Source organism: Manis javanica, chromosome 10 (genome assembly GCF_040802235.1).
Source record: "Manis javanica isolate MJ-LG chromosome 10, MJ_LKY, whole genome shotgun sequence".
In the NCBI taxonomy this organism is placed as follows: domain Eukaryota; kingdom Metazoa; phylum Chordata; class Mammalia; order Pholidota; family Manidae; genus Manis; species Manis javanica.
Window position 1 is genome coordinate 50,837,743 of NC_133165.1, and position 27,975 is coordinate 50,865,717.

At 44.1% G+C, this 27,975-nt stretch overlaps 1 protein-coding gene across 3 annotated transcripts in view; it reads left to right on the forward strand.

The window, feature by feature from the left end:
- Window positions 1-27,975, forward strand: part of COG7 (component of oligomeric golgi complex 7) — an 85,300-nt gene that overhangs the window by 54,658 nt on the left and 2,667 nt on the right. Inside the window, exons 8-16 of one of the 3 annotated variants that reach the window (XM_073215408.1) lie at window positions 767-894; window positions 1,838-1,992; window positions 5,352-5,468; window positions 7,395-7,460; window positions 12,712-12,898; window positions 14,230-14,370; window positions 19,226-19,309; window positions 22,843-22,903; window positions 27,539-27,682. In XM_073215408.1, coding sequence (XP_073071509.1) covers window positions 767-894; window positions 1,838-1,992; window positions 5,352-5,468; window positions 7,395-7,460; window positions 12,712-12,898; window positions 14,230-14,370; window positions 19,226-19,309; window positions 22,843-22,903; window positions 27,539-27,682 — 1,083 coding nt within the window. Of the gene's footprint in view, window positions 1-766; window positions 895-1,837; window positions 1,993-5,351; window positions 5,469-7,394; window positions 7,461-12,711; window positions 12,899-14,229; window positions 14,371-19,225; window positions 19,310-22,788; window positions 22,904-27,538; window positions 27,683-27,975 lie in introns of all 3 variants that reach the window. The other 2 variants (XM_073215407.1, XM_073215409.1) reach the window with 2 other exon arrangements.

Genomic DNA, 27,975 nt, shown 5'->3' on the forward strand with positions numbered 1-27,975 from the left:
AAAGATACTGGAGACAGCCTGAAGGGGTAACCACTGACCAAATTTGAAGTAATTTGAGCATCAAAATGAAGAATGACAGTAATGGATCATAACCCAATGAGTAGAGAGAGAATTCGTGAGCTCATAGTGATATTAGAGGGGAAGAAAGGAAAAACTCTTCTTTACAAAAGATTGACAGCAAGTAGATGTAGAAGGAATGAGAGAGTTAGGGAATCAACGTTTTAGAATCAGCGGTGTAAGTTTATTCCAGCAAAGATTATCAATGGATGCTAAAGTCACTGGGTGAAGTTTCAACTTATCAGTGAATTGCTGTGTCTTAGACTATGCCCATGAAAGATTTTTGATACAAACATGTTTTTAATTTTTATGTAGTTAGGGGATTTTTGGAAGGCCTAGTGTATGGGCCTCCTGTTTCTGGGATAGGCTCACAGTGGAAAAATATGCTTCCTGCAGAGTCTTTTCTCTGTAGCAGTTCCTGAATTTTGCCTTGGCAAGAATTATCATTTGAAGGGATTCTTCATCATTATAGCTTGGGGGACTAAGGGGTTTAATAGTGCTTTAGACAAATAATACAAAAAGCCCAAATTTATCAAAACATTTACAGAAATGATTGCTGCAAATTCCATGAACTGTAAAAGCAGATTGACAAAATGGAGTCACTTCTAAGATGAAATGGAAAATTTCAGTAGAGTACCATCACCTGTTGTTTTCCAACAATTTCTGATTATTTGTTTATTATTGCTTTTTAATTTTTGGTTCCCTGAAGATGAGCACAACCTGGTAAAAGTCATGGACCTGGTGGACGCCGTGTATGGTCCTTATAAACCCTACCAGCTGAAGTATGGTGACATGGAAGAGAAGAACCTCCTCATCCAAATCAGTGCGGTGCCTTTGGTAATGTCGTGATACTGCCAGTGGCCATGTAGGGATCATTCTGTTTGCCAGGCATAAGACTGGGCGTGGGATGCACTAGAGAAAGGGTGAGGTGGCACGTCAGATGTGCAAAAAGGTAGGAACAGGTATGAAAAAATGGGCTCTAAGTGCCTCATGGACTCTTGCAATCTAAATGGAAAATGAGACCACAGATGGGCTACCAAATTTCTATTTAAAATCTCCCCAAAGGTCTAGCAAGATAAGAGGCTTAAATCTTGAGGATAAGTTGATTATCTCCTCAATTTATAATTTCTTTTGCAATAGTCGTTTTGTTTAAGGAGGGTATGCAAAAGAGCCAAGCATTCATGAATGGTGCTCTAGGGGCAGGTTCACCGTGTGCGCATCAGAGGGGAATAGAGGTCATTTCCATTGCAAATATTAAGATTATTTAGCATGAGGTGAGTTGACATTTAAGAACAGATCTTCCAGTAGTTAAAATCTGCTGCTGCTTGTCGTTTTTCCATTTTCTAGGTATGTACCTAGAAAGTCTGTTCTGTTCCACATCAGTTGTGTTCTTGCCCCTGAAGGAAGCATTTTCCCTTTGCTGCATTCTTTTGGAATGTCTGATATGGAAAATTTGAATCCTAGCTTGACAGCCAGAGGGAGAGATGCCATCTTAATCACAGAAAAAAGAGTAGAGAGATGAAAAATATAAGGATGACTATAAGGACTTGGTCATGCTTTTCTGTCAGGAGTTAATTTCTGTGCTCTCCTTGGCCTCTGGAACTGCCCTTCTTCTGGGTCAGGCTCTTGAAGAGCTGCCACAGTGTAAAACTCTATGTCCAATGTCCCTGTGAAGTGGCCATGGGTAGAAGAGGCTTGGAGGTCTCCTCCATCTTAATGTTGTCTGTTCATTTGTTCTCAATCCTGAGGCTGCTTTTGTTTGTCCATATTTGCCGACCAGGAGCACGGGGAAGTTATTGACTGTGTGCAGGAGTTGAGCCACTCTGTGAACAAGCTGTTTGGTCTGGCATCTGCAGCCGTTGACAGATGCATCAGATTCACCAATGGCCTGGGCACCTGTGGCCTACTGACAGCCCTGAAGTCCCTCTTTGCCAAGTAAGGCTGGGGGAGTGGGGACAGGGCTGGCCACATCGGAGGGTGCTGTCTGTGCCATTTAAAAATGCATGTGTTCTGTAGTCCTGCTGTGAACCATTGCAGGAATACCTTTCAGGAGAAATGCTTGCCCCTGAATCCAAAGGGACATTCTTGAGGATTTGACATTTGAAGCAACCTAAATGTCTGTCAATTTGGCAATGGCTAAATAAGATATAGTATGTTCATACACTAAAACTCTATGTAGTCACTAAGGTATTAATTAATTAGATCTATGCATATCAGCATGGGTAGATCTGAAAAACAACTGTTAAGTGAAAAAAATCAAGTTGCAGAATAATATATAGAGTCAAATATGCTATGTAAAAAGAATATACAAAAAATAGGGTATATTTTCTATATCAGGGTTCAACAAGCTTTTTATACAAAAGTTCAGATGGTAAGTATTTTCGGCTTTGTGGGCCTTACGGTCAACAGGGACTCTGCCTTTGTAGCACAAAAGCAGCCATAGGCAACACATAAATGAACAGGTGTGGCTGTGTTCCAATAAAACTTTATTTACAAAAAACCAGGTATGCCAATCCCTGTTCTGGATCTTTCTTATATATTAAAATGTATTATATATTCCTGTAGACTAGGGGTCAGCAAAGTCCAGCTCACGTGGCTTGCCATTGCCATTGTTTTTGTAAAATAAAGTTTTATTGGAACACAGCCGTACCCATTCACTTCCCTGTGGCCTGTGACTCCTTCACATGATAAAGTAGAGTTGAGTAGTAGGACAGAGACCTTTCTATTCTTAAAGCCTAAAACACCTGGGCCTTAATGGAAGAAATTTGCTGAGCCCTGAAGGGTAGAGCTGGGCAACAGACTGAAAGCATGGGTTATCTTTGGGGAGATGGGACGGACTAGGGGTGGGAGCGGATTTACCTTCATTTGTTATTTTCTGAATTTTTAAAAAGGAGCATACAATTACACATTTCTTATGTAATTAAAAATATAAATATATATAGATATCAAGTTAAGTGAAAGAAGTCAGTCACAAAAGATCACATGTTACATGATTCCATCCTGGTGAAGAGTCCAGAATAGGTAAAGCTGCAGAAACAGGAAACAGGCTAGCGATCGCCCAGGGCCGGGGTGGGACTTTGGAGAGCAGGCTGTCGTTCTGGGGTGATGGAAGTGTTCTGAAGTGGGCTGTGGTCAAGGTCGCATGACTCTGACTATGCTAAAGCCCACTGGATTGTACTCTTTAAATGGATGAGTTGTGTGGGATATGAATGATACCGCAATAAAGCTGTTAAAAGAAAGAAAGAAAAGTGGAAATTAACATTATGTTAGGTTAGAGAAAGAAAACAAGCAGTTCAAGGTTGGAGTGTCTGACCTGTGTGGTTGAGGAGTTGGGACCCTCACAAGGCCGACACTCTAGTCTCTTAAGTTTGTATGGCAATACAAACACATTCTCTTCAAGAGACCTTCCCCTGACAGCTTGTTCTAGAATGAAGTTGTTCTGAGTCTCAAAAAATTCCCTTTGTTGAACTGAACACTTGCTGTAGTAAGTCTGGGGAGCTCTTACCGTTCAAGAAATGCTGAGCATGCCGCTGTGAGCTCTGAGGGCCCTTGAACCTTGCCCTCCGTCACTGCCAGCCGGAGCTGGAGCCGCCTGGGCTTGGTCCCGGCTCTGACACTTACTAGCAGGGACCTTGGGTGGGTTAGTGCACCTCTCTGAAGGTTGGTATGTTTTCTCTGAGTAAATTGATGACGACATCCCTTTTCCCTACTGGTTGTGAACATTGAGTGACAGCATGTAATTAAATCTCCTAATATATCAGCTCCCACACTTGGACGTGTTCATTGTAAGACAGAATTGTAAGGTTTGGGGGATAAATGCAATAAAAATGTGGTGTAAGACACACATCCCCTGTGATACACATGGTGGGTAAACAGAACCGCTGTCCCCAGGTGCTCTGCGCTGCTCACCATTCCAGGGCCTCTGTCAGGAGCTTCTGCAGAGCATGGCGTTGTTGGGTGGCATTTTCTTCTGCATATTTGTCGGAGTTGTAAGGTGGTGACAGCCATTTGACCTCCTACAGCTATGTGCTCACTATTATGTTCCTCCACATGCTGCTATCAGTTGGAGGCCCATCCCCGTCCCCACCAGGACCAATTCATTCCCCAAGGAAGGTGTAACCTCTTTTGGCGCACAGGAAGGTACAGTGGGTGGCGCTTGTATTCTATAGCCTTCAACTTGTAAGCTCATGGCCAGTGCAAAGGGAGCAGCAACGTCGTTTGTAGTTAGTGGAGTGGCCCCAAGCCTTTCTGCCACTTGGTTTTTTGATTGGCTTTCCTGTCTACCACACAAAAAAAGTATATTCTGCAGGGTCATCACACTCCACTTTTCTCACTTATAGCTGCTGGTGTGGGAAGGGAGAGAAGCGGTCTTCTCGTGATGCACACAAATGTCATAGGTTTACTGGGAGCCTCTTGGCTTCCAGAGACTGTGACCCCCTTGCCCTCCCACCACGTTTGTGCTCATCACACCCTTCCAAGAAAATGCATCTATTGTTCATGTCCCAAGAACTATGCATCCTGAAAAGCAATACCACCACACATCAGCATTCATTTTATACTTTTCAGAGAACTTTTGTGTATTTTCCTTCATTTTTTTTATCATCAAAACTGTGTGAGCCATTATAGAAGACATCATTAAACCTTTTTAAAGATAAGGCAACTAATGCCCAGAGACATCTAGGTACTCGTGCAAGACTGCAGTTCAAGACTTTCATTCATTCAATAACTATTTCTGGATGTTTCCTTCATGCCCAGCCCTGTGCTAATTCCTGGGGATACGATTATGAGCTTACAAAAGGATAGTCCCTTTGTAGAGCTTCTTATCTAGTGACAGCAATAAACATTTAACACACACATGAAATAAGCTATTTAATTAGACTTGTGTGAGGTGCTGTGAACTGCCTTACAGTGTCCCAGGTGCCAGTGGTATTATAGTGGAGCCAGGATGGTTCACACAGTTCTTCCAGGTGGCTAAAGAAATGCGCATGTTACAGTGAGGGAGTGATGTACCAGCATCATCTCTCACCAGGCTGGTCCTGGAGTCTTGGTCTTAGTGCCTCTCCCCTTCTCTTGAGCAGCTTTCTTAAAGCTGCCTCTGCCAAGTGATAAAGATGGTCTTGCTGCACAGACGAGACCTGTATATGGTCAGAGTTGGTAAGTCTTGCTTTTTGGTGGGAGCTTCTACAGATGCTCTCAAGGTCATTAGCAGTTCATGCCAGGCTGTGTAATTGGAGGCGTCTTTAGATCTGAGGAGTTTATGACGACACCCCTGTCATTTGCTTTCCTCTCCATAGGTACGTGTCTGATTTTACCACCACTCTCCAGTCAATACGAAAGAAGTGCAAACTGGATGATATTCCTCCCAATTCCCTCTTTCAAGAAGATTGGACAGCTTTTCAGAACTCCGTTAGGTAAAATGGGGGCTATAGTCAAGCATGTGCCTAGTGTACTGATCACACACATTCATAATATACTACATACAAATGATAAATGTTTTTTTAAGCCGTTCATTTTTTTCCTTTCACTTTTTTTCTAAAAGCAAATACTCTAGACTCCAAAAATGAGCCAATAAGAAAAAAACCAAACCAAATACCAAAAAAGACCCCTCTTGTTCTTAAAGTATTTTAAGAAATTATGAGTGCCTCATCTCCTTTGGAAGTTTTTTTTTTTTTTATATTTGGTTTGAGATCCCTGCCCCTGCTCCCCACAGCCTACAGTTTTTACAGATCTAAAATAACTTAGGGCTTATGTTATAGAAAATGCACAGCTCAGTGGGTCCTTTTCTTGGATCTCAGTGCCATACTGTAATACTAAACGGCAAGGCCACGCAGTTTAGCCTTGGAAAGGGCTATGGGAGAATTCTGTGAAAGGCACTGAGGTGACTTTCCCAAGTTGTTGCTGACAGCCGAATTCTGGGGAAGCCTGTGTGACTGGTGGGCCAGGACAGCCGGAGCCCTGAGGACTGGTGGGAGTGTAATCAGCAGTGGCTGGAGAAGTTTGGCCCTTGATTTGTCCAGTCAGAGTGCAGACTGCTGGCCTGTGTCCACATCTGACCTACAAACCTGTTTTTTTTTATCACAGCACTTAAAAAATTTGGCTGATTTGCCAACATTTAAAAACCAAATTTAACACAATCCATATTTCTAATGTCACCTAAAAATGGTAAGTGCTGGAAGCACTGGGCCTGCAGTGTCACAGGACCATGACCCACGGGGGACTGGTGGCCGAAGTCCCTGACAGGCATATGTTCCCTCTCGTGTCTTGATTCTCCTACTCCCATGTGGTCTAACAGTTATTCTATTAGGCTGAGATTAAGTGATCTAGAAATTTCTTTTTTCCTTAAAACCATTCTTCATGGATATATATTCTGAAAAGAGAGGCTGCTCTTCACCCACTTATATATTGCACCCAACCCCTGGCCAAGGTGATGTGTGCAGGGTGCCCATAACACATGTAGGTGTCAGTGCGATGGCCCATGCAGAGCAGATGCAGACCCTCTGTAGTCAGAGTGGATCTAGGACCCTCCAGGGCCATTGGAGCATTGCCTTATGGGCTCTGATCTGGACTTTTTTTGATGAAAGGAAATTTTTTGCTGGCTTAGTATACCAGATAATATGCACAAGGTGGTTTTGTGTACCTGAGGCAAGTGGAATATTTCACTTTCTCATAAACCTTTCTTGCGATGGAATGCCTAGATACACTGGTGATGATAGGCACTTTCAGAGAAAGTTAGAAGTTAACTAGACTTAAGATGTTTTTAATCCTTGGACTTGTCCTGATATTACAGTTTTGTGTTGAAGGACCCAGTAGCTGGAGTTTGAGGCCTAGGATAAAATTACTTGAAAATGAAAGAATTATTAAGTACAGATATCATTCAGGCTTATCTCTGAGAATTAATCTTCATCTGCCTTTCATGTGATCAGAGAAAGATACTTCTAGTATCAAAACAGTTCCTCTATGCCTGGCAGATAGCAAGCATCTAACAGATACTAAATAATGAATTTTGTTTTTAAAATTTTAGCAGTATTTCCAACCTGTTTTCTCAAGGACAAAAGCCAGAGGCACCTCAGAATTTTGGAAGTGTAAAATTGTTAGAGATTGTGTTGATAGAATTGTAATTCCTAGCAAAGTGGCCTGTGAGAAGGTCTCTGAGGCTATGAGAAGGGCCTAGCATTTTGGAAGCATTTCAGGTAGGCCCTCAAATGGTTAACTGCTCTTTCCGAACCCAACACATCACCAAAAGAAGTGAATAGTTAGAATTTTTATGAATGAGCCAATGTCCTGTAAATATCATCATTCCAGATACTTGATCTTGAAGTGCTTTTTGTTTTGTTTAGGATAATAGCCACCTGTGGAGAACTCTTGAGGCAGTGTGGGGACTTCGAACAGCAGCTAGCCAACAGGTAGGAGAGAGCTGTGGGCGGTCCCCAGATTTCTGGTTGGGAAGAACTTGATATGGCACACAGCATAGCAACAGTGACATATGGTCAAATCCGCAGAGCGCACGGACTGTCTGTACCTAACAGGGTGTCATTATTGTCATTATCAAACATTTACCAAGCACCTAGAAAGGGCAAGGCTCTGATGTACTTGACAATAGTCACATAGTTTTAGTTGGATATGGAAGTTTCAGCCTAGATGAGGAAATAGAGCATGTTATCTCTAAATTAGGAATGGGCGAGGTTCTCACTGCTGTTTGTAAGTCAGTTATTGGTACTCAAAAGAAATTTCCTCATAGATACAGGGTTATAAGTGATGGAATTCTCCTGGGCTAGCCTACAAGATTGGGTTCACCCAGCCAGCCTGCCTTCTGGGTTCTGCTGCAGAATTCTGACCTGCTAAGGAGGTGTGTTTCGAAGGGAGATTTCTCAGGAGTCCCTTCTGCCCCATTTTTCTCTATTCTGATATCTTCCTGGACTTTTCATTGCCCCACAGTTGCCCCATTCAGACCAGTTTTCCCCTCAGAGGGCCCCAGCCTCCCAGATTCCCTTTGCACTTTCTTCCCTTCAGCGATATGTCTCATTTCTGAGGACAGCAGATTTCTCTCTTCTCCAGGAGTTGGGGGAAGAAGTCTGTTCCATACGGCTGTGTGAGGGCCTGGCAGCTGTCTGTCCCTTCACCTTTCTCGGATAATTCTTTGATGTGTTACAGTAACCTCTGCAGGAAGGAATTTCTGGCAGTGGTACAAAGTAAAAAGAAAGCTGAGGCCACGGGGGCTAGGTGGGACATGGGGCTGGGTTTCCGTGGAAATGGGGTCAGACTGGCCATGGAGTCAGGGCTACAAGTTGGCAGTTGCTTCTTCTTCCTTCTCCCTAAATATGTTTGTCTTCCTTCATTTCTGAATCCACAGATTGTCTTCAAGTCCCAAGATTTCTCATGATGAGTTCTTGTTTTGGGAAATGTCTAGCAGGAGAATAGAATGGACAGCTGTCCCTGTTCATAACTCCCCAGCGGCCCAGCACAGAAATTAAAATTATGTGATTTCCTGGATTTAATAAAATCCAAGCACCACAGGACTTAAATGGAGTGTGTGTAAATAACATAAATGAAGTAGACACCCCCAGCCCCCGCCTCGCACTCCTTCTGGTTCACATGGCCACACATGCACACAGTGAGAGGAGCCTGCAGTGGAGGGCGGATAGGTCTGGCTCTCAGACTCCTAAGAAGAGCTGAAGATTTAACATGCATGTGTTTCAAAGAAAAGCATGGGACTTAATATTTTCGTAATTACAATAATGATCGCAGCCTGGCCTCAGCTCAGTGCAGGAATTAAAACAGTTCACAAGTATACAAAATAAAAACTGAAAATCTACTCATCCTAAAAACCCTTCTCTCCAGAAGAGACTTTGTTAACAGTCTCTCCCATCCTCATTATGTTTATTGAGCTCTGACATTAAGGCCTTTACATGAATTAACTCATTAATTCTCTCAGTGGCCAAAGAGATAGGTACTATTCTTACCCCCATTTTTACAGATAGAGACATTAAAGCATAGAATTTGACACAGGTAACCACTTTTTAAGTAGAAGAAATTATTTGTGGAATAGCTATGTCTGAGCTGGTATACCCACCAGGCAGCGATTTGAGCCTGGACACCAGCTGAGTGAACCAGAGCGTGTGAGCGTCACCCCCACATTGTCCTTTCTCACAGATTAGTGTCTCTTCTTAGACTTGGGTTTCTCTGCATATATATAGCAGACATCTTTCCATATCAGGACACACAGGTTCTCCTTAATCTTTTCATGAGGGCGAATGCTACATTCTAAAGGGTGAGGAAGGATCTGGTTAGGAAACTGAACATGGACATGGTAGATAAAGGATGAGCCTCTAACTTCATCTTGCAGCCCAGAGAGGCTGACAGGCCGGCCTGAGCTTCAGCAGGAGATAAGGACAGACTGGTCGTAACTGTGGGAGCCTCTATAAGAGGTGATGTCATTCTGGAAGCATTGATCCTGGAACGGGAAAAGGGCAACAGTCGCCATCTGTGTTCCCATCAGGGAGGCCACGTGTGTGGCAGGCACCTGTAAAGCTTATCTTATCTCCCCAGCAATCACTGTGGAACCCAGACTCGACCAAGGACCACTCCCCCAGGTGGTGGAGGCTATAGCTCCGAACACTCCACATGAATGACATTGGCGACTGGGCTCGTAAGGTCACCTCCACGCAGAGGGAGATCATTTTGTGATTTACGGGCTGAGTAAAGTTGGGCTGAGCTGGTGTCACCTGTGGGGTCTCTCTTGTCCTGGGCAAGCTGGGTGAGATGCTGGGAGATGCCATGGCTCCTCTGGGCTTCCGTGGTGTCCACCACTTACTTTGGAACAGTGGCATTTTTACCAGGATAAGGTCTTAGAAGGGCAGCTCAATAGGACCATCAGGTTTGGGGACTCCATTATAAAACTACAAGAAGTGGGTAACAACTTTTCATGAAAGGAAATGAGTTGAGTAAACAGATGGGATTGTATGTTAGTCCCCTTCTGTGCATACCACGTTCTCCTGGCGTGGTGGTTAGCACATTGGCACATATTGGGCCCCCCCATTAATCTGAGTTTCTTGAGGGCAAGGACTGTTTGTAATCGTCTGATATCCCTACAGACCTAGCTTAGGGCCCATTACAATGATGAGAAAATGTTTTTGTTGATGAAGAAATCAAGTGTTCACTTCCATGTGGTTGGTTCACAACACTAGCAAATCGGATTCAAATGATTAGATCATCTAATGGTGTCTGTCTGGGTGAAGAGGAGACTAGGAAAGATACATTAGTTCTTTGGGGTCGGAGCTATATTTATTCCAATTCCGTTAAAAATTAATTTGGGTTTTATTGCAGAGCACACTCTTCTGACATTAGAAATTGTAATCTTTATTACTTAAAATATTCCTGACATACCTATTTTTATTCAACTCAGATGGCAGACTGTTGCCAGGTCCCCTGGGAGATTGAGACTGAGACATAGCGCAGGAACCCTGCACCGGGGATGCTCCAGAGGGCAAAGACAAAAGCTCAGTTCTCAGCTCTCAGCTCCCTGCCCACAGACCCAGGGCCACTTACAGTTTAACAGCTAATTACTGAGCACCTGCCCTGTGCCAAGTGGTGTGCATGGTGCTCAGGGTTCAGAGATGAAGAGCAGACTGTTTGTCCTCACCAACTAGAGGGAGGGAAACGAGATGATGCAATGGATGCCATCAGAGAGGTGGGAGGCTGATGGGAGCAGAAGGCTGAGTGAGTGCCGGGAATAGGGACGGGATCTGGGCATTAAGAAAGACTTGTTAGAAAAGAAGTCCCCAGGATCAGTCCTTGAAGAATTAGGATTTTCCCAGGCACGCAGAGGAGGGGAGAACATTTCAGATCGAGCAAGCATGTGCGTAAGGCATGCACACGTGGGAAGGATGGTGTGCAGGGTTCGGTGGGGGTAGTCAGTGAGAGCAGAGGGAGTGTTTGTAAGGGTATGAGGGCTCCAGCAATGGATGGCCCTGCGTGGCATGCCCAGGCATTTACAGTTTTATCCTGGGGACACTGAGGGGTCTTTGGGAAAAAGCTAAAATCAGATTTGCCTTTTTAAAAAAATTTTTTTATTAAGGTATGATTGATACACACTCTTATGAAGGTTTTACATGATAAAACAATGTGGTTACTACATTCACCCACATCATCAAGTCCCCACCCATACCCCAATGCAGTCACTGTCCATCAGTGCAGCAAGTTGCCAGAGATCCACTATGTCCCTTCTCTGTGATACACTGTTCTCCCCGTGACCCCCCACACCATGTGTACTAAACATTATACCCCTCAGTCCCCTTCTCACTCCCGCCCCACCTGCCCTCCCACACCCCTCCCCTTTGGTAACCACTAGTTTATTCTTGGAATCTGTGAGTCTGCTGCCATTTTGTTCCTTCAGTTTTGCTTCATTGTTACACTCCACAAATGAAGGATCAGATTTGCCTTTTTAAAAGACCATTTTGTTAGTCTTAAGGAGGACAGAGTAGGTGGAGAGTGGAAGAGCTAGAGGAAGGGAAGGCTGCTAAGATCCAGACAAGAAATAGTGAAGGTTTGGAAGTAAGGCAGTGGCAGGGACAGGCCACAGTTTGGCAGACATAAGGCCCAGCCAAAGTTCCGTGTAGGCTTAAGCACAAGGGAAGACTGGAACTTGACCTTGATGGCGGAAGCAGGTAGCTGTTTGTGTTGGCACTTGTCCCCAGTTTGTAGGCATGGACATTCCTTGTCGGCTTCATGGGATTTGTTTGTGAAAAAACTAAGTGCAGCCTAAAAGCTGTCACATCAAAGCAATTTTTTTCCAAAGAGATTATGACAAAGGAGGGGTTGGGGAATTAGCCACACTGTAACTGCTCTGGTTACATCTGTTCCTATAATGCTGTGCACATTCAAATGTGTAGGCTGAGTGGTAAGTCTGGGCCGAGTTCAGCATCCATGGGGGGTAACAATCCTTGTTGAGATAGAGGTGCAGCTTCCCAGCAGGATTAGAGGCTGATCATCATGACAGAGATCTTCATGAGGCATTTTTCTTTCTCAGAGAAAGTGGAGAGTGCCCGCTTCTCTCAGTAGATCTCTCCATAGTACCCAAACCACAAATGTAAACTTTGCGGTGCCAATGACACAAACTCCACACAAGCTTAGTGTGAGTGGCAGTGAGTCCAGTGAGCAGAGGTAGGAACAGTGAGCAGCTGTCACCCTCTCCAGGGCCCAGCTCTGCCACTCCTGTCTCTAGGGCCTCTGGGAAGGGCTGGTGGAGCCCCATGGCTTTGACTTTTATAGGCTTTTATTCCCACTGATGTTCCTATAACAAGAAAGGTCTGCATAAAAAGTGGACCTTACTATGTATTTTATGTATGAAGCACAGTATTCCAGATTGTATTGAGCCAACAGCTGCCCTGTGTTGGCCCTGTGTCCTGTTTGGAAGATGGCTTATTCTGGTGGACTGAGTGTTAAATAGGAAATTAAAAGACCAGGTGTTTATTGTGTACCTGAGATCCAGCTCACCTCCAAACAATGGAGGATGTCTGTATTTCCTTATAAAATGGACCCTTAACCAATCTGCCTATTGAGGATATCCTGGGATTTAGTAAGGAGCAGCCTGAATGCCCCAAGAAGAAAATACCATACAAATAGCTTGGGGCATAATGGCCATCGCTTACATTACAGGATTTTGTCCACAGCTGGGAAGTATCTCTCTGACTCCTATAGCCCTCGAAGCCTGACCGGTTTTCAGGATAGCATCTTGACAGACAAGAAGAGCTCTGCCAAGAACCCATGGCAAGAATATAATTACCTCCAGAAAGATGACTCTGCCGAATATGCCAGTTTAATGGAAATACTTTATACCCTCAAGGTATGAGACCAGACTGATGGCATTCTTGCAAATGAAAGCTCTTCCCCCGTCCCTTACCCGGTCCCTGATCGAGGCCTTCTGGCTCCGTGTGTGTGACCCTGGTCTGTGGCATGCCTCGCTATCCCTCATCTGTATCATTTATGTTGGAGTTTTAAGGAAGCTAATAAACTCAACTGGGTTGAAACCAATTGAAAGAAGGGGTAGAAGTCAGATAAATGGAGCTCCATTACTGACAAAAGGTAGGTCAGAGATGTACGAATGGGCTTGCTGTATTTTTCTCCAGAGTTAAAATTGTCAATAGGATGGGCAAAGCTGAACAGCTGTGGCCCCCAAGCAGGCCCAGCCCTCTGTTACTGAATGACCCAGAGGGAACCAGCACATGAACTGCCTGCTGTCGGGCAGAGCCCAGCAGTGGGGAAGCAGAACCTGCCAAGTGGAGTGAGCCACACAGCTCCCTGGGAATGGCCCTGGGGTTCTACGAGGGCACAACATCCTTTCTAGAACCATCCTCCCACCTGCTGCTGTGGTCTCACTCTCTTGATGACAGGCAGAAGAGACATTAACACTGTCCAGTTGGGCCCTGGGCTTCTGTGTTGCCCTGCTGGTCTGCCCCATCTCCATGCTTCGGCCCACCAACTGGCTGCAGCTGAACCTGACAAATTCTTCTTAAAGCAATTCTGCCGGTTCATTCATCCATGCTTCTGTGATTAGGTGAAAGCCACTGTGTTTATCTTTATTGCTAATCTTGATTTATGTCTGTTGGTTGTTACTGGTTCATTTATAATAGCAAAACTAAGGTTTCATTTTCCATCTCTGTATTTTCTCAGGCTGTTTGGAATTCCTTGAGACTCACACAGGTTGTGCATACTCTGGCACACAGCCCAGGGTAATTGACCTGATCTCTCTGGGAATCAGGGCTCTGTCTGTCACTCTTGTTTAAATGTGACACTACTGATAGTTTTTCCCCCCTCCTCTCTCCCTGAGGAACAGGTACAGGTTAATTTTTCCTAAACTGTCAGTCCATGGACTTGTGTTAGCTCAGATGCATCAAAATCACCTGGGAAAATGAATTCAAAATACAAATTCCTGGGTTCCAGAACCCCCCTGATTACATCCAGTTCAGTAGTTCTGGGGCAGAGCCTGTGTATCTGTGATTCAGCATGTTCGCCAAGGGGTCCTGGGGCACAGCCAGGTTGGGAACCACTATTGTATAGAAACCTGCCCTCCCCGCACTATTTTCCTCTTAGTGGCTTTTCAAAATGTTTAACTAGCTAATAACCTTGGTTGGGTTCAGGGCCTAACAAACTGCCTTTTGCATTTTCTTATCTTAGGAAAAAGGGTCAAGTAATCACAACCTACTATTGGCATCTCGAGCAGCTCTGACTCGGCTTAACCAGCAGGCCCACCAGCTGGCTTTCGATTCCGTTTTCCTGCGCATCAAACAGCAGCTACTGCTTGTTTCCAAGATGGATGTGAGTTCCCTGCAGAGACCCCCCCCTAGGCCTGCCTCCTTCCCAAGTGATTTGAGGATGGGCTCACCCCGGGAGCTTTGGAGGAGCCCACTTTGCCTCTCCTAGGCCAGAGGTCCCGCTGGGCAGAGCCAGTGTACACGGCAGCTCATTGATTGGCACGAGTTTCTTGATTGTAGTCACTGTGATGTTGTATTTTCAGACTGTTTATTGAAACTGTTGCTGTTGCTTGACGAACGTTCGCCATTTGGAGCAGCACAGTGGTGTCTTCTCAGAGAGAAGGAAGGGAAGTTATGTGCCACTGGATAGGTTACAGCAGGTCCGAGGAGCGAATTGTCTTGTGAGACTGAATTGTTTTCATGCCACAAACATCTCTGGAGAATTGGCTCTGGAACTATACTCAGGAGAGGGTCTCACCAGATTTGATCTGGTGTTTTTAGGGGAGGGTTGAAGGATTCTGCTCTTTTCTGTCCTTGACAGATTTTCTCTTTGGTTATCCCTGGAGTGTCTCACTTTCCTGCCTCGCACCCTCTTCTCCTTTCTGGTTGTCGTGACTCCTTTTCAGGAAACAGCCTGTCAGTCCTGTCTTCTCCCCTGGCTCTGACCGCCCCGGACCCAGATCTCACTGTGTGCCTTTTGGGTTCCTGGGCAGTCCCCTGGGCAATCTTTCTCACTGAGTCTCTTAAAAAGATGGTCTTTTAGGATAGACCCAGGTCCGGCCCTTTAGTAACCTGGAGATCCCTGTAGGAAGCAACAGGAACTGCTGTGGCATGATTACAAGCTCTCTGCTTGCTGCTGTCCTCTGGAAAGCATGCCGGGCCGGGAGTCTTGGGCCACACGCTCATCCACAGTATGACCTGGGCTAAGTCTCAGCCCCTCTCTGGATCTCAGAATCCCCATCCATGAAATGAGGCATGGTTGGACTACATGGCTTTGAGGTTCTTTCTACCCTGGAATTCTGTGATTTTCTTTCTTTATGATTTTTTCATGCAAAATGTCCTGGGATCTACTCCAACCAGATTTTGTACTTCTATCATGGGTGGGGGTGGGTAAAACTGGGGGAGAGCCACCACTGTCACAGTGTAGCACAAGTGATGTGGTGACCCAGGGCTGTACCTGGGCACTGGTGGCACACGGTGACTGAGGCTGTTGCTTCCTCTGTGAGCCTCATCCCATCGTTAGAACGGGATGTGGTGTTTCTCTCCATACAGATGTGTGAGGACTAAATGAGATTTTGTATATGATATAATTTATCATAGCAGCTGCCACAGGGTGGATGGTTAGTAAATGATGGTTTCCTTCCTTTCTATGATTTTCATTTTTAAAGAAGAATGACAATCTTTTAAAATAAAAACTGCAAATATATACTTTGAGAAGTTCAAGCAATATAAGAAAGCCCAAAGAAAAAAAGCAGTCAATCCCACCACATAGAAATCAGTGCTTCTCAACCCAGACAACTCTTCCTGTCCACTCACAGGTTGGGCTGGACCAGCATCCGTAGAGAGAGAGATGCGTAGGAAGAAATGGAATTGTACTACACATGCAATTTTTTTTAAAAAGCAAGATGTATACCAGATAAATTTATTTGAATTTAACTAGAAAAAGAAGATAAACTAAATGAAACCAAAGGAATTGTTGAACTAGAGATAATGATTTCTTCACCACAAATGGTATTAGCTTCCAAAGTTATGAAAAAAAAGATTATGACAACTATTAAGAAGTTGGAGTCATTGTTTCTTGCCAATCACATTTCCATTTTGGGTAATACTGATATTATTTCAACTGCTCTGAAAGATGAGGGGATCAACCTTCCTATATAGTCTCTTATCTCCCTCATCCTCCAAATGTGGTGGCTTTTATTATTAATCAATCAATCAATTACTTAATTAATTTTTTGGTCAAAGCTTAAAATCTTGACCTTCAGTTCTGAAGCCTTAATTCTCCCAGTTATTTGGTCTTGGGTTGGCACTGAGATGGGTTTGGTGCTCCTTGCCTGGCCTTTCCCCTCTACTTCTGCCCTCCAGAGCTCATCCGGGGATGCGGTCCTTTGTTGCTGGGGAAGGAGGGTGGCAGCCGGGAGGCCAGGAGGGGCTCTCCGACATACAAAGGCAAACACTTCAGCCTTAAGGATTTGAAAACTAAACCTTGGTTATTAAATGTTTGTTTTTGACATTTGCTGGTAAATTATATTACCCTTTCATGTTACAATAGTATAAACCAACACTATATTCCATTTCAAAATAGATTATTGATGTTGACCTGCATTAGCTGGTGATGGATAGAAAAGGAGGGAGATTCCAAATAAATTTTGAACAATTAAAAATGAATCCATTTCCCTGTTACCCTCTGTAAGTCCACCTTCTTTGCCTGCTCTGTAAGCCCCCTGCTAATTCAGCCCACTCCTCCTCCAAACCATTTTCTGCTCTGGCCCATCTTTCCTCTGCCCTCCAGCCAGTCACTCTCCTCCCGGCTCCTCCCTGAAGCCTTTCCCAGGGCTCGTGCCCTGGGGGTGTTTTGGTGGCGCTGGTCTTTCTTCACAACTAAGCCCTTGTCCCTGTCTTGCCAGTACGTTGCTCCTGGCCTCCTGGGAGCCAATGCTCCCCCAACCTCTCTGCTTCTGACCTTCACCATCACTGTCCCTCGCTGCAGCCCTCTTTGCCAGGGACTTTACCATCATTTGTATTGTTCTGTCTTTTTAGAGCTGTCTGCCATCTATTTTCATGGGGTCGCTGCCCTAGCTCAGATTCTCATCATCTCCGAACTGGTTCTTGAGCTTTTTATCTGCCTCCCAACCCTCCATCCTCTTGAGTTGATGTGTTAATTTTCATAAAGCATTGCTGATTTTGTCTCTTCCCAGCCAAACCCTCACCTGGTTCTCCAGGCCAGCATGATACTCTATTTTTTAAAACTTCTGATTATGGAAATGTTCACACATACACAAGAGTAAAGATAAGAGTATAAGGAACTCCAAGTCCTTATCACCCTGCTTCAACATGATCAGCTCCTTGCTGTTTGTCTCATATATACCCCCTTACCAAAACCACTAGAACTCTTAAGAATAATCACAATGTCATAATTGCCTCTGAAAAGAAAGTTAAAAATAATTCCTTAATATCATCAATCAGTGTTCAGCTTTCTAATTGTCTTATAAATGTTGTAATGTAACTGAATCAGATCCACATGGGGATTGGTTGATAAGACTTTTATGTCTCTGGAACTACAGGTTACCCTTGCGACCTTCTTTCTCTCCCTTTCAGTTTGTTTGTTGAAGGTAAAGCCTTTTCTTGGCCTGACGCTGAAGCTTTCTCTGTCCAGCCTTCCTTCTCTGCACCTCATACCTCCTGTGGCCACTGCTTTTTGAATATCCCTGAGCTCCTGCCCCTCTGAGCTCTTACTGTCTCAAACCTTGCTTCTGCCTCTGAGGACTCTTGTTGTGCAAGCCTGCGTGTGCGTGTGTGTGTGTGTGTGTGAGAGTGTGTGTGCAGGGGAAGGTGTGGGGGATAAAGGGTGGGGGTGTGTCAGGGCACCTTGGTTCCCCAGGGAGCTTCTGAATGCGAGGACCGAGTCTTAACGTCTCTGTCTCCTCTCTCCAAAGCCTAGGACAGGGCCCTGTGCATCACAGGGACTTGGCCCATGGTGTGAGTGGAGTGTTCCTTCTCAGTGGGGTGGGAGTTGACTGAAAAAAAAGTAGGATGTTTTGAAACAGAGGAGGATTCTCAAGCAAGAACAAGGAGTTAAGAGAATTGCAGGGGTAAGGAAGAAAATGTGTTGAGAGCAAAAAAAATCAGATGAGCTGAGTTGGTGCTAGAGAGCATAGGGAGGAGGGCTGAGGTTTCTCCTGGGCCGGGAGCCCGGGGGTGGACATGGTCATTACATTCCAGGTACGCTGCTACTTAAAGGATCAAGCAACCAGATCGGGCATCAGGTGGCTGCAGAGAGCAGCTACAACGTGACCTCGAGAGTCACTCCAGGAGTACAGCCAGAAAGCGCCTTGTTTTCCAGGCTGGCTTTAGGGTGACTCAGGTTGGAATTAAGAAACTAGATTTCTGTGTGTGCCAAGGTGAACTGTGTAACCACATGTGTGCTGGTAATTTGCCCACCTCTGTAGAGGACTCTGAGAAGGCTCACGCAGTCATACTATAGACATTCCCGTTTTAAATGACAATGACATGTTGGTGCTGAGGGATCTCCCTAGGCAGAGGGGGTCACAAAGAAGACAAAAGGGCGGCTGGTGGCGATTGGAGGTTCCTTTGCATCTCTTTCCCTCTGAGTTCCAAGTCATTTAATAAATAGATGCAGAAAGCAGGTAGAAATAAAAACAGCAACCCTAACTTAGTAAAGTAGTATTGGTAAATGTGGTGTGGATATTCCTTCAGCTGGAAAGGGCTTTCCAAGCCTCCTTCCCAAGATATGGGATTTATATGTGGTTTCTGGAGGATTTTAGGGGGTGCTAGTCTCCTCAGTGTGCTGAATACCTGGGAGCAATAGGCCGGCTTTTAGCCTGTTGATCCCACCCAGTGGACCTCAGGATACCCAACTCTTCATTCCCCATTCTGAGTGAGATGAACAGAGGGGACTGATTCCTACAGAAGAGTTCAGTTGGAAAAGCAGGAGTTCCTGTCTAATGGATATGCAGGAATGCAGAGAGAGAAAGGATCCTTTTTCTGTGGTGGGCTTCAGGGTGCCGATTTAAAGAGAAACCACTGATCTGAGAGTGGTAATGGTTCCTGAGGCCAGCTCTGAGCAAAGATGATGCCTATGGGAAATGCTGCATTCTTCTAGTGTTTTCCAGCTCATGGCACTTTTCCACACTGCTCATTTGCTGTGACATGATAGCTTTCTGTCCTTCCTGCCCTAGAGCTGGAACACAGTCGGCATCACAGAAACCCTGACGGATGACCTGCCCACCTTCAGCCTCACCCCCCTCGAGTACATCAGCAACGTAAGAGCTTCCATGCTTTTCTCCTGGGTGGTTATAGCATTCCATTTCAGACCTTACCTTGTCTTTTGATTCTGGCCCCCAGAAAACACATCAGTGCTTTCTGGACCTTTGCTTCTGGGTAGTGTCCATCCATGTTCAGGACTTTAAGGAAATGCAGCAGATTTCCTTATTAAATCAGCTGCCAAAGCACTTGCTGATTTCAGGACCTAACCCATTCCTACCTCTCTTCCTTTCTTCCCAGTATGAGGTGTGACTAGTTCCTGAGGGCATCAGAGTGTGAGTCCAGTAGGACATTCTGGCTTGGGAAGACATGAAGTAGGTGGCCAAATTCTCCATGACTTTTCAGAAGAACTGAGTGTATGTAGCTCTGAATTCAAATGTAATGAAGTTTAATGAGCACCTACTCTGTGCTGAGCCTTGTGCTGAATGTGCTCATGTTTAAGTACACGGCAGGAAAGAAGTCTCTTAACAAGAATTGCAGTGAGAGAGGCTATTTGAAAAAAACAGAAGCAGCCCTGCAGGGAAGCTGGGCATTTGGAGTCCTTCCCTCCTACCCGACTGGCCCTGGGAGCTGATGGTCACCAGGCATCCACACATGGCCTTTCCTTCATTCCTTCCTGTAGTCTGACTCCGAGGCTCTTAACTATCAGTGTGCAAACAGAACACTAGATAGCAGTACGATACCGGGGCCATGTGTGCCTTGCCCTCCGGGATTTCTGGGATTCTCAAGGGTGATTTTGAGATAGGTGATGTCTGCCTTATGCTCTCACTTTAGAACTCACCCCTATATAAGTTATGACTCTACTATAATAGAGCCAAAGGAATTTTAAAAGTAAATATTGTACAGTTCAAAGAAGTGTGTGGTGAGCCTGCTGGCAGTAGCAAGGAGGATGGCATTCTGCTCTCTGTTCATTGGGATCAGTGTCAAGTTCAAAATGGGGATCATCTCCTTCTGTTCTCCCAGGGCATTACCCAATATCCTGTATAGACGAAACTGTTAAGATGTGGGTTGGCCCTTACAATCACTGGGAATAATATTATTTTTAAAATTGAGATGCTGTGCATTACAATCTAAATTAACTCAGGACATGATCCCGGAAGAGACCTGAGAAGTTAGCAAATTGATTTTAAAGCTGAAGAAACTGAGATGTAGAGGAGCAAGGAAGAGCATTTCCAGGCCAGGGTCCTTTCCAGCTTCTGTGGCCCTCGTGAGCTCTAGGTTGTACCTAGGGGCTGATGATCTGAACCTGGGAAATGAGCATTTATTGAACATGCACCATGTGCCAGAACAGTGCTCGGCTTTTATCAGTGCCGAGAGAGAGTGCGTGCTCTGGACGGAACATTATCTTAACAACAGCTCTGTGAGCTGGTTGGTGGCGGTGTTTCACAGGCAAGCACCCAGGCTCTGGGGAATAGGAGTGGGGCTGGGAAGCCATTTATCCAGCGGCTGCTCTGTTAGGGTACCACCTGGTCATGTATGTATCACACGATATTCATTTCATCCCTGCCACAGCCCTGTGACATAAGGATGAGGTCCTCCTTATTTCAGAGATGGTGGGAGCAAGGCCCTGACAGACTAAGTAAGCTGCCCCAGGTCACATGGTGGTAGGGCCAGAACTCAAACTCACGTCCATCTGACCACACTGCTTTTAATTTTTCCCTAGTCACTGAGCTTACCCAAACAGGATGTCAAGGAATGTTTATTGAACATGTGAGGATAGTAGACAGATACCCACAGGTTCAATGATAAGTGTCCCTTTCCATGCTGATTTCCAAAAAATAGACATGGTTCCTAAGAGAGACCTGGAGTCAAGGAACCTGTTGAGGAACCACAGCAGTCCCCACCAGCTAAGGCCAATTAACTTAAGTTTGAGATGTTAGATTATTGAACTTTTGCACCCAAAGGACACTTTGCCTTGTTGGTGAATGCCCTGTGCACACATAGCTATGTGGGCATTGAAGGGGATGAAACAGGAGAAAATGCTTTGAAAAATTAGAAGCAGCATGGACGCAAGGTATAAAGATGGTGATGCTTTTTTTCCAAATAAAACTGGGCCCGTGGACTCAGCCAAAAGGTTGTAGTTACAGATGAAAGGCGTACCAAATACAGGAAAGCGCCTTGGGTCTTTGCACATAATAGGTGTCCAGGAAGTGCCTGCTGAGTGGCATTGGAATGGAGAAATTCCAACCCCAGAAATAGCATCCTTCCCTTTCTCCAGCCTTGTGGGAAAATGATGAATTTGTTGCCATTTTCGAGAGGAAATGTGCAGTGGTGGTTGTTATTAGTGAGGTGAGTGGCCACTTACCTATTTTGAGTGAAAGATGGTAGTGAGTATGAAAGGAAAAACTGATTTAACTTATTTTACCATCTGTGTACATCTTGAAAGGGAGGCCAAACTAACAGTTTTTTGTTAGCATGATACTGAGACCTACTACAGCCTGTCTGTATTAAGTGTTTGGAAATGAGGGTGTAGTCATCCTGTAGTTCTGGGCTGGATGGATCTTGAAGTCTGCATTAACTTCTGGACACCGTGTTCTATGCGGTACCTGTCATTTTGTAGATGTGTACTAGGCTGATTGACAAGATCTTACTTTGATAGTCCTCAGACTTGAACTTGCAGAACCAGGTCAACTCTAAGTTGAGATGAATGTATGGAATGAATACAGAGCCCCAAAAAGCCACAACAGGCTCAAAGACCTTTAAAAAAAAATCATGTTGTCATAACCTGAAAACCAACCTTATTTTGAAACAAAACATAGACTTACTTTAAAACCCAAGACACTTATGAGTTGTAATAGAAATTGGTGTCTAAATTACACCCATGGTGCCAGTCAGGTGTATTTGACGAACAGTGTATCATTTGTGGGCTCATCCCAAATGTGTTGTAACCTTACCTTTTGCCATTCCCCACCAGCAAGAAGGCTTTGTTGCTCTTTATTTTCTAGAGATTGTATTATGAAAATAACATAGTTTTCCTCCATGTTAATTTACAACTATAAGTGGCTTTTTTCCAACAAAATTCCTTCCTTCTCTTGGTTAAATTGCCTACAAGGGAGAAACCCAGATCCAGATCCAGAAGACAGCATTTGAGTTCTTGTTTGGCTCTGCACTGTTGACATTTTAGCATCTTCCTGGTTTTTCATCCTAAACAGTAACAATAACTTATATTTACACATGGGCTTTGGGTTTTACAAAGCACTTTGGTATCCACTGTGTCTTTTGAGTTAGAGATTGCATGAACATATTCCAAACATATTGGGGCCGTTAGTGAGAAGGGTGAATCTATAATCTGCAGGCAAGCTACGGTTGATTTTTTTGAGGTGCTGTCATCACCAGTGTCACCACACACTGGCTTGCTCAGGCCTGGGGTTGGCCCAGGAGGAGGAGTCCTGTCTGTCTGCTGTCTCAGGAATGCACTGCATGAAGTCATAGCCTGTGTGCATCGATGTCGGGCTGCAGATGTTTTCTTTTGTTTCAGATCGGGCAGTATATCATGTCCCTCCCCCTGAATCTTGACCCATTTGTGACTCAGGAGGACTCTGCCTTAGAGCTGGCGCTGCACGCCGGGAAGCTGCCGTTTCCTCCTGAGCAAGGTGAGGGGCACCCGCAGGAAAAAGGTGGGAGGCTCAAGAGGCAACTGCATGCTCATTTCATCCTCCTGTCCCCTCCCCACACACATGTCCCCCAACTCCCCCTGGAATTGTGAAAGTGGAAAACAGTGACAGAGAAAGATCGGAGCCACCTCTTGCAGCCTCCGAGGAACTTGTGCAGGACAGAGTGGGTGAGGGAAAGAGCTGTCCTCACTTTGTCTCACCTTAGGCAGAGTGTCCCTGGGAGGATTGCGGAGAGGCCTCTGGGGACACTCCAGTGCCCCTGAGCTGGGGGCCAGCGGGTGGAGGGCCTGGTGCTCAGGCACTGGGTGGTGGTGGGAGCGAGCCAAGTGGCAACAGTGCCAGTGAGCGAGTGCGAGCCCCTCTATGGCGCCTTGTGCCAAGAAAAGTGACACCTCGTAAGAGCAGTTTTGCTTGTTAGGACAAGCATAGAAGTAACATTTCCTGTTCAGATGCTTCAGGCTGTAGCTAACTCCCAGCTCCCCGTGGCTTCTGGGTCCCTAAACTGACACAGTGAAAATACAAAAAACTAACCCTTTCCTTTTTCTCATTATCTGGGCCTGACCGATTTGAACAGGGACCACATACTCTTATAAAAAAATAACCTTATTCTCATATCAGGTATTATAGGCCTCCCTCTGTAAGGTTGAGCTAACAGGGAAAAAGATTGCTTGGTCTGTAGAAGATTGAGCAGCTTAGGAGAAGGAGCCACACAGAAAGTAAAAGCAGAGTGCAAGGTTAAAAATAAAGGAGTGCCCATCAGTAGATGAATGGATAAAGAAGATATGGTATATATACACAGTGGAATATTATTCATCCATAAGAAAAAAAACAGATCCTACCATTTGCAACAACATGGATGGAGCTAGAGGGTATTATGCTCAGATGGAGAAAGACAAGTACCAAATGATTCCACTCATATGTGGAGTATAAGAAAAAAGGAAAACTGAAGGAACAAAACAGCAGCAGAATCACAGAACCCAAGAATGGACTAATAGTTACCAAAGGGAAAGGGACTGGGTAGGATGGGTGGGAAGGGAGAGACAAGGGCGGGGAAAAAGAAAGGGGGTATTATGATTAGTATGTATAGTGTGGGGCGGGGGCACGGGGAGGGCTGTGCAACACAGAAGACAAGTAGTGATTTTACAGCATCTTACTACGCTCATGGACAGTGACTGTGAAGGGGTATGTGGGGGGGACTTGGTGAAGGGGGGAGCCTAGTAAACATAATGTTCTTCATGTAATTGTAGATTAATGATACCAAAATAAAAAAAATAAAATAAAATAAAGGGGTGCCAACAGGAGCCCACATAAAAGCAAAGAAATAGAAAGCAGGGCCAGTGCTTTGTTATTAGATGAAGTTGAATTAAACTGAAAGGTAATAAATGAGACCAAAGTGATGGTTCATGTTGATGAAAGGTGGATTCCACAGTGAGCCCAGAAGAGCCACGTGCCCTGTGTGTCAGATAACACGGCGCTGAGAGAGAGAAGGAGCCACTGGACATAGCATGAGGATTTGGCAGAACCATGTTTGTACTGAGAAAATCATTACCTCCCTTTTACGTTTTGACAGATTGAAAAGGGAAACTAATGAGGATAAAGGAGGAATTATTTGATAGAATCAGCGAGCTTGATTAAATCAACAGGCCGTACCTTTGTCCTACAGAGAACAGGCATTATTTATTGTCAAGTGTTCATAAATTGTTTGTGAAAATGATACACATAAAACCTCCATAAGTTTCATGATATCATAAACATAAAGGGTATCCATTTAATTTTTGAAAAGAGAAATAATTCTGTTTAAATTTTAAGAGATGGCATCTGCTAAGCTAAAATAGAGGAGTCAATATTAATTAATCTTAGTGGTCGGGAAGGGAAAGCTTTTTGAAATGAAAGCTAGAAACTCTGAAGGAAATCAAAAGGTAGATGATAAACTGGTAAAACAGCCATATAAATGGTAGGCAATGGTTAATATCCTCATTTTATAAGAGTTCTTAGAAATCAGTAAGAAAAGATGAATACCCCACAGAAAAATAAATTAATAACCTGAAGGCAGTCAACCTAAGAATATAGAAAGAAATGCTTAACTTCAATAAGCCTCTAATAGATGTGAATGAAGTAGGATATCATTTAATAACTTACCAAATTGACTATATAGCCTTTATCTATATATAGACAGAGACACATTTTTGAGCGTTTACACTAAATATTGGCAAGAGTGGAGAAAAACAGTTTAATTGTACAGTTTTAATTTATAGAGTGCTGGTTTTTTTTTTTTTGAGGTACATACAATAAAATGCACAAATCTTAGCGAACAGCTCAGCTGGAGGGCTGTTTGACATAAGATCAGAAGGCTTTGAGATGTTGCATACCTGTTAGATCAGGATTTCTGGACAGTTATGCTAATAAAATAATCATGAGCTCATAAAATAATCATAATAGCACTATGAATAGTAATTCAAACATTCTTTATAAAAGCCAAACACTGAAAAGAAAAGGTGGGACTGTAGAGATTGGTGAAAAAATTTTGGTAACCATATAGTGAAATACTATGCAGCTATTAAAATGATCTTAAAAAGAATAGTTAATGACTTACACAGATATTATCAGCATATTAAGTGTGAAGAATGGTTATTCAATACTATATGCAGTATGAGCCCATTTTAAAAACTGCATTATCAATACAAGAAAAGACTAGAGAACTTTCATCACCACTGTAAATTGGTATCTCCACTTGGACACAGTTGAGCATTTTACAGTATAAGTGACAGTGTGCATAGCTTTTGGCCCATCAGTTTTACTCTAGGTGTATATCCTAGACCCTCTTGTATACATGACTCTACACACATCTATCAGAATATTCATGGCGACTTGGTAATAGTCCCAGTCTGGAAGCAACCCCAATGTCCATTAGCAGTAAAACAGATACCTACATTATGAGACTGTCATGCGATGAAAAAGCCATACGATAAAAGCGAAAAGAATATTAAAAATGAGTGAGCTATAATTATACATAATGACATGAATGATTCTCACAGTGACATTATTGAGCAAAAAAAGTAAGACAAAGAATCTCTACAGTCAAAGCTAGAGCCGCTGGGGGTGCAAGTGTTGGGGGAAGCTTCAGGGCCCGGCGGGACTAGGTTCTGGGATTGGGTGGCATCTGGCTGGTGGCCGCCCGCTGCGTGGGCTTGGAGGGGCAGTGGGGGGCTTCTGGGTACCGGCAGTGGCCTTTTTCCTGACTAGGGAGGTGGTGGTTGCATGGGCATTGTTCTCTAAAACGTGATGTGTTTTATACAGTCTACCATATGTACAATGTATCTCATGATTTAAACAAAACCAAAGATGAGACCCTGTCGATGGGAGAATAAATTGATAAAAGCTGTCTGGAGGATGGTCTCTATCAAGAGTCAAAGTAAACCCATCCTGTTGACTGAGCAGTTTCCTCTCCTGGATGTCCATTCTAGAGAAATCCAGGTTTATGTGCCCACAGAGGTGCATGTGAGGAGGTTCAAGGCAGAATTGTTTGTAATGGCAAGAAATTACAGACAACCCAAATGTCCATTATCTGGGGAGTAGTTAAGTATATTGTGATGCTTACAGAATGTATACAATCAAAAAAATAATTTTCTTTATAAGAAAAAATGTCAAACTATTTGTACTTACAGGTAAGACTTTCAAAAATATTGATCTTATTAAGCCAAAAGGTAAGATGCAAAATTACTTACGTTTTGGAAAAGACCCAACCCTGTGTATGTCCATGTACATATACAAGTAAAAGCATTGAAAACAGGTTTGTGGATATATAACCAAACTAGGAGGAAGGGTATGAGATGTTTATATTTTACTCACTATATTTCTGTATTGTCTGAAAACTTTTTGTGAATATGTTTCTCTTGTGTGTAAAAATATATTTACATGAAAATGTTGATAGTTATTATGTTGATCATAGCCATGAGGTTATGGAAGTGATTTTTATTTTCATCTACTTGTTCATATACTTTTTAAGTGAAAAATTTTTTTCATAGAAATTTTCACATACAAACATACACAAAATTAGTGAGACTAGTACAATGAAGGTACTCATCATCTGGCTGCAAGAATGGCTCCTTGTTTCAGATATTCATAAACATTTTCTTTTGCAAGAGTATTTAAATCAAGTCCCAGGCGTCACATTATTTCACCCACAAATAGTCCATTATATGTCTCTGTTGATAAGGACTAAGTTCAAAGTTAAGTTCTTTGATGAGAAAACTGTGGTGCTGTGTCTACCACCTATTGCATCACACCAGGAAAAGCATAATGTCTTACTGTTCCCCTATAAGTAAATACATATCCAGTTAGTGTGCATGCAGTTGTTTTCCTTCACTCATTCATTCACTTAAGAAAGGTTTATTAATTGCTTATGATGTGCTAAGCATCAGGGTTGGGCTTTGTTAAGAAGGAAAAAGTTCTAGCTGTAAAGTAAAATTGTAGCAGTGGTCAAAAACCTAACAGCGAGCCAATCTGGATTTGTTTGTTTTTTTTTCCCTCTCAACATTTTATTATGAAAATTTTCAAACCTACAGAAAATTGGAAAGAATCACACAGTGAACACTCATGTATTTCCCTTTCCAGGGGACGAACTGCCTGAGCTGGACAACATGGCTGACAACTGGCTGGGCTCGATTGCCAGAGCCACAATGCAGACCTACTGTGACGTGATCCTGCAGATCCCCGAGCTGACCCCGCACTCCACCAAGCAGCTGGCCACCGACATCGGTGGGTGACCTGGACAGGCGGTGGGAGGGATAGCTGTGGCCCAGTTCATGCTGGTCCCCCTCCATGCCAGGAATCTCATAACTTCAACTCTGGATTTGTCTGGGAAGCTTGTTAAATATGCAGATTCTCCAGGCCCCGCCCCCATAAATTCTGACTTGATTAAGTCTGGGCTGAAGCCCAGACAGTGGTAGTTTGGAAAATGTGCAGGGGGGATTCTGATAGGCTGCCGCAGCTGCCAACCCCTGCGGAGCTTCCGGGAGAGGAGTAAGAACACTGCCTTGGTGTCTGCTTCA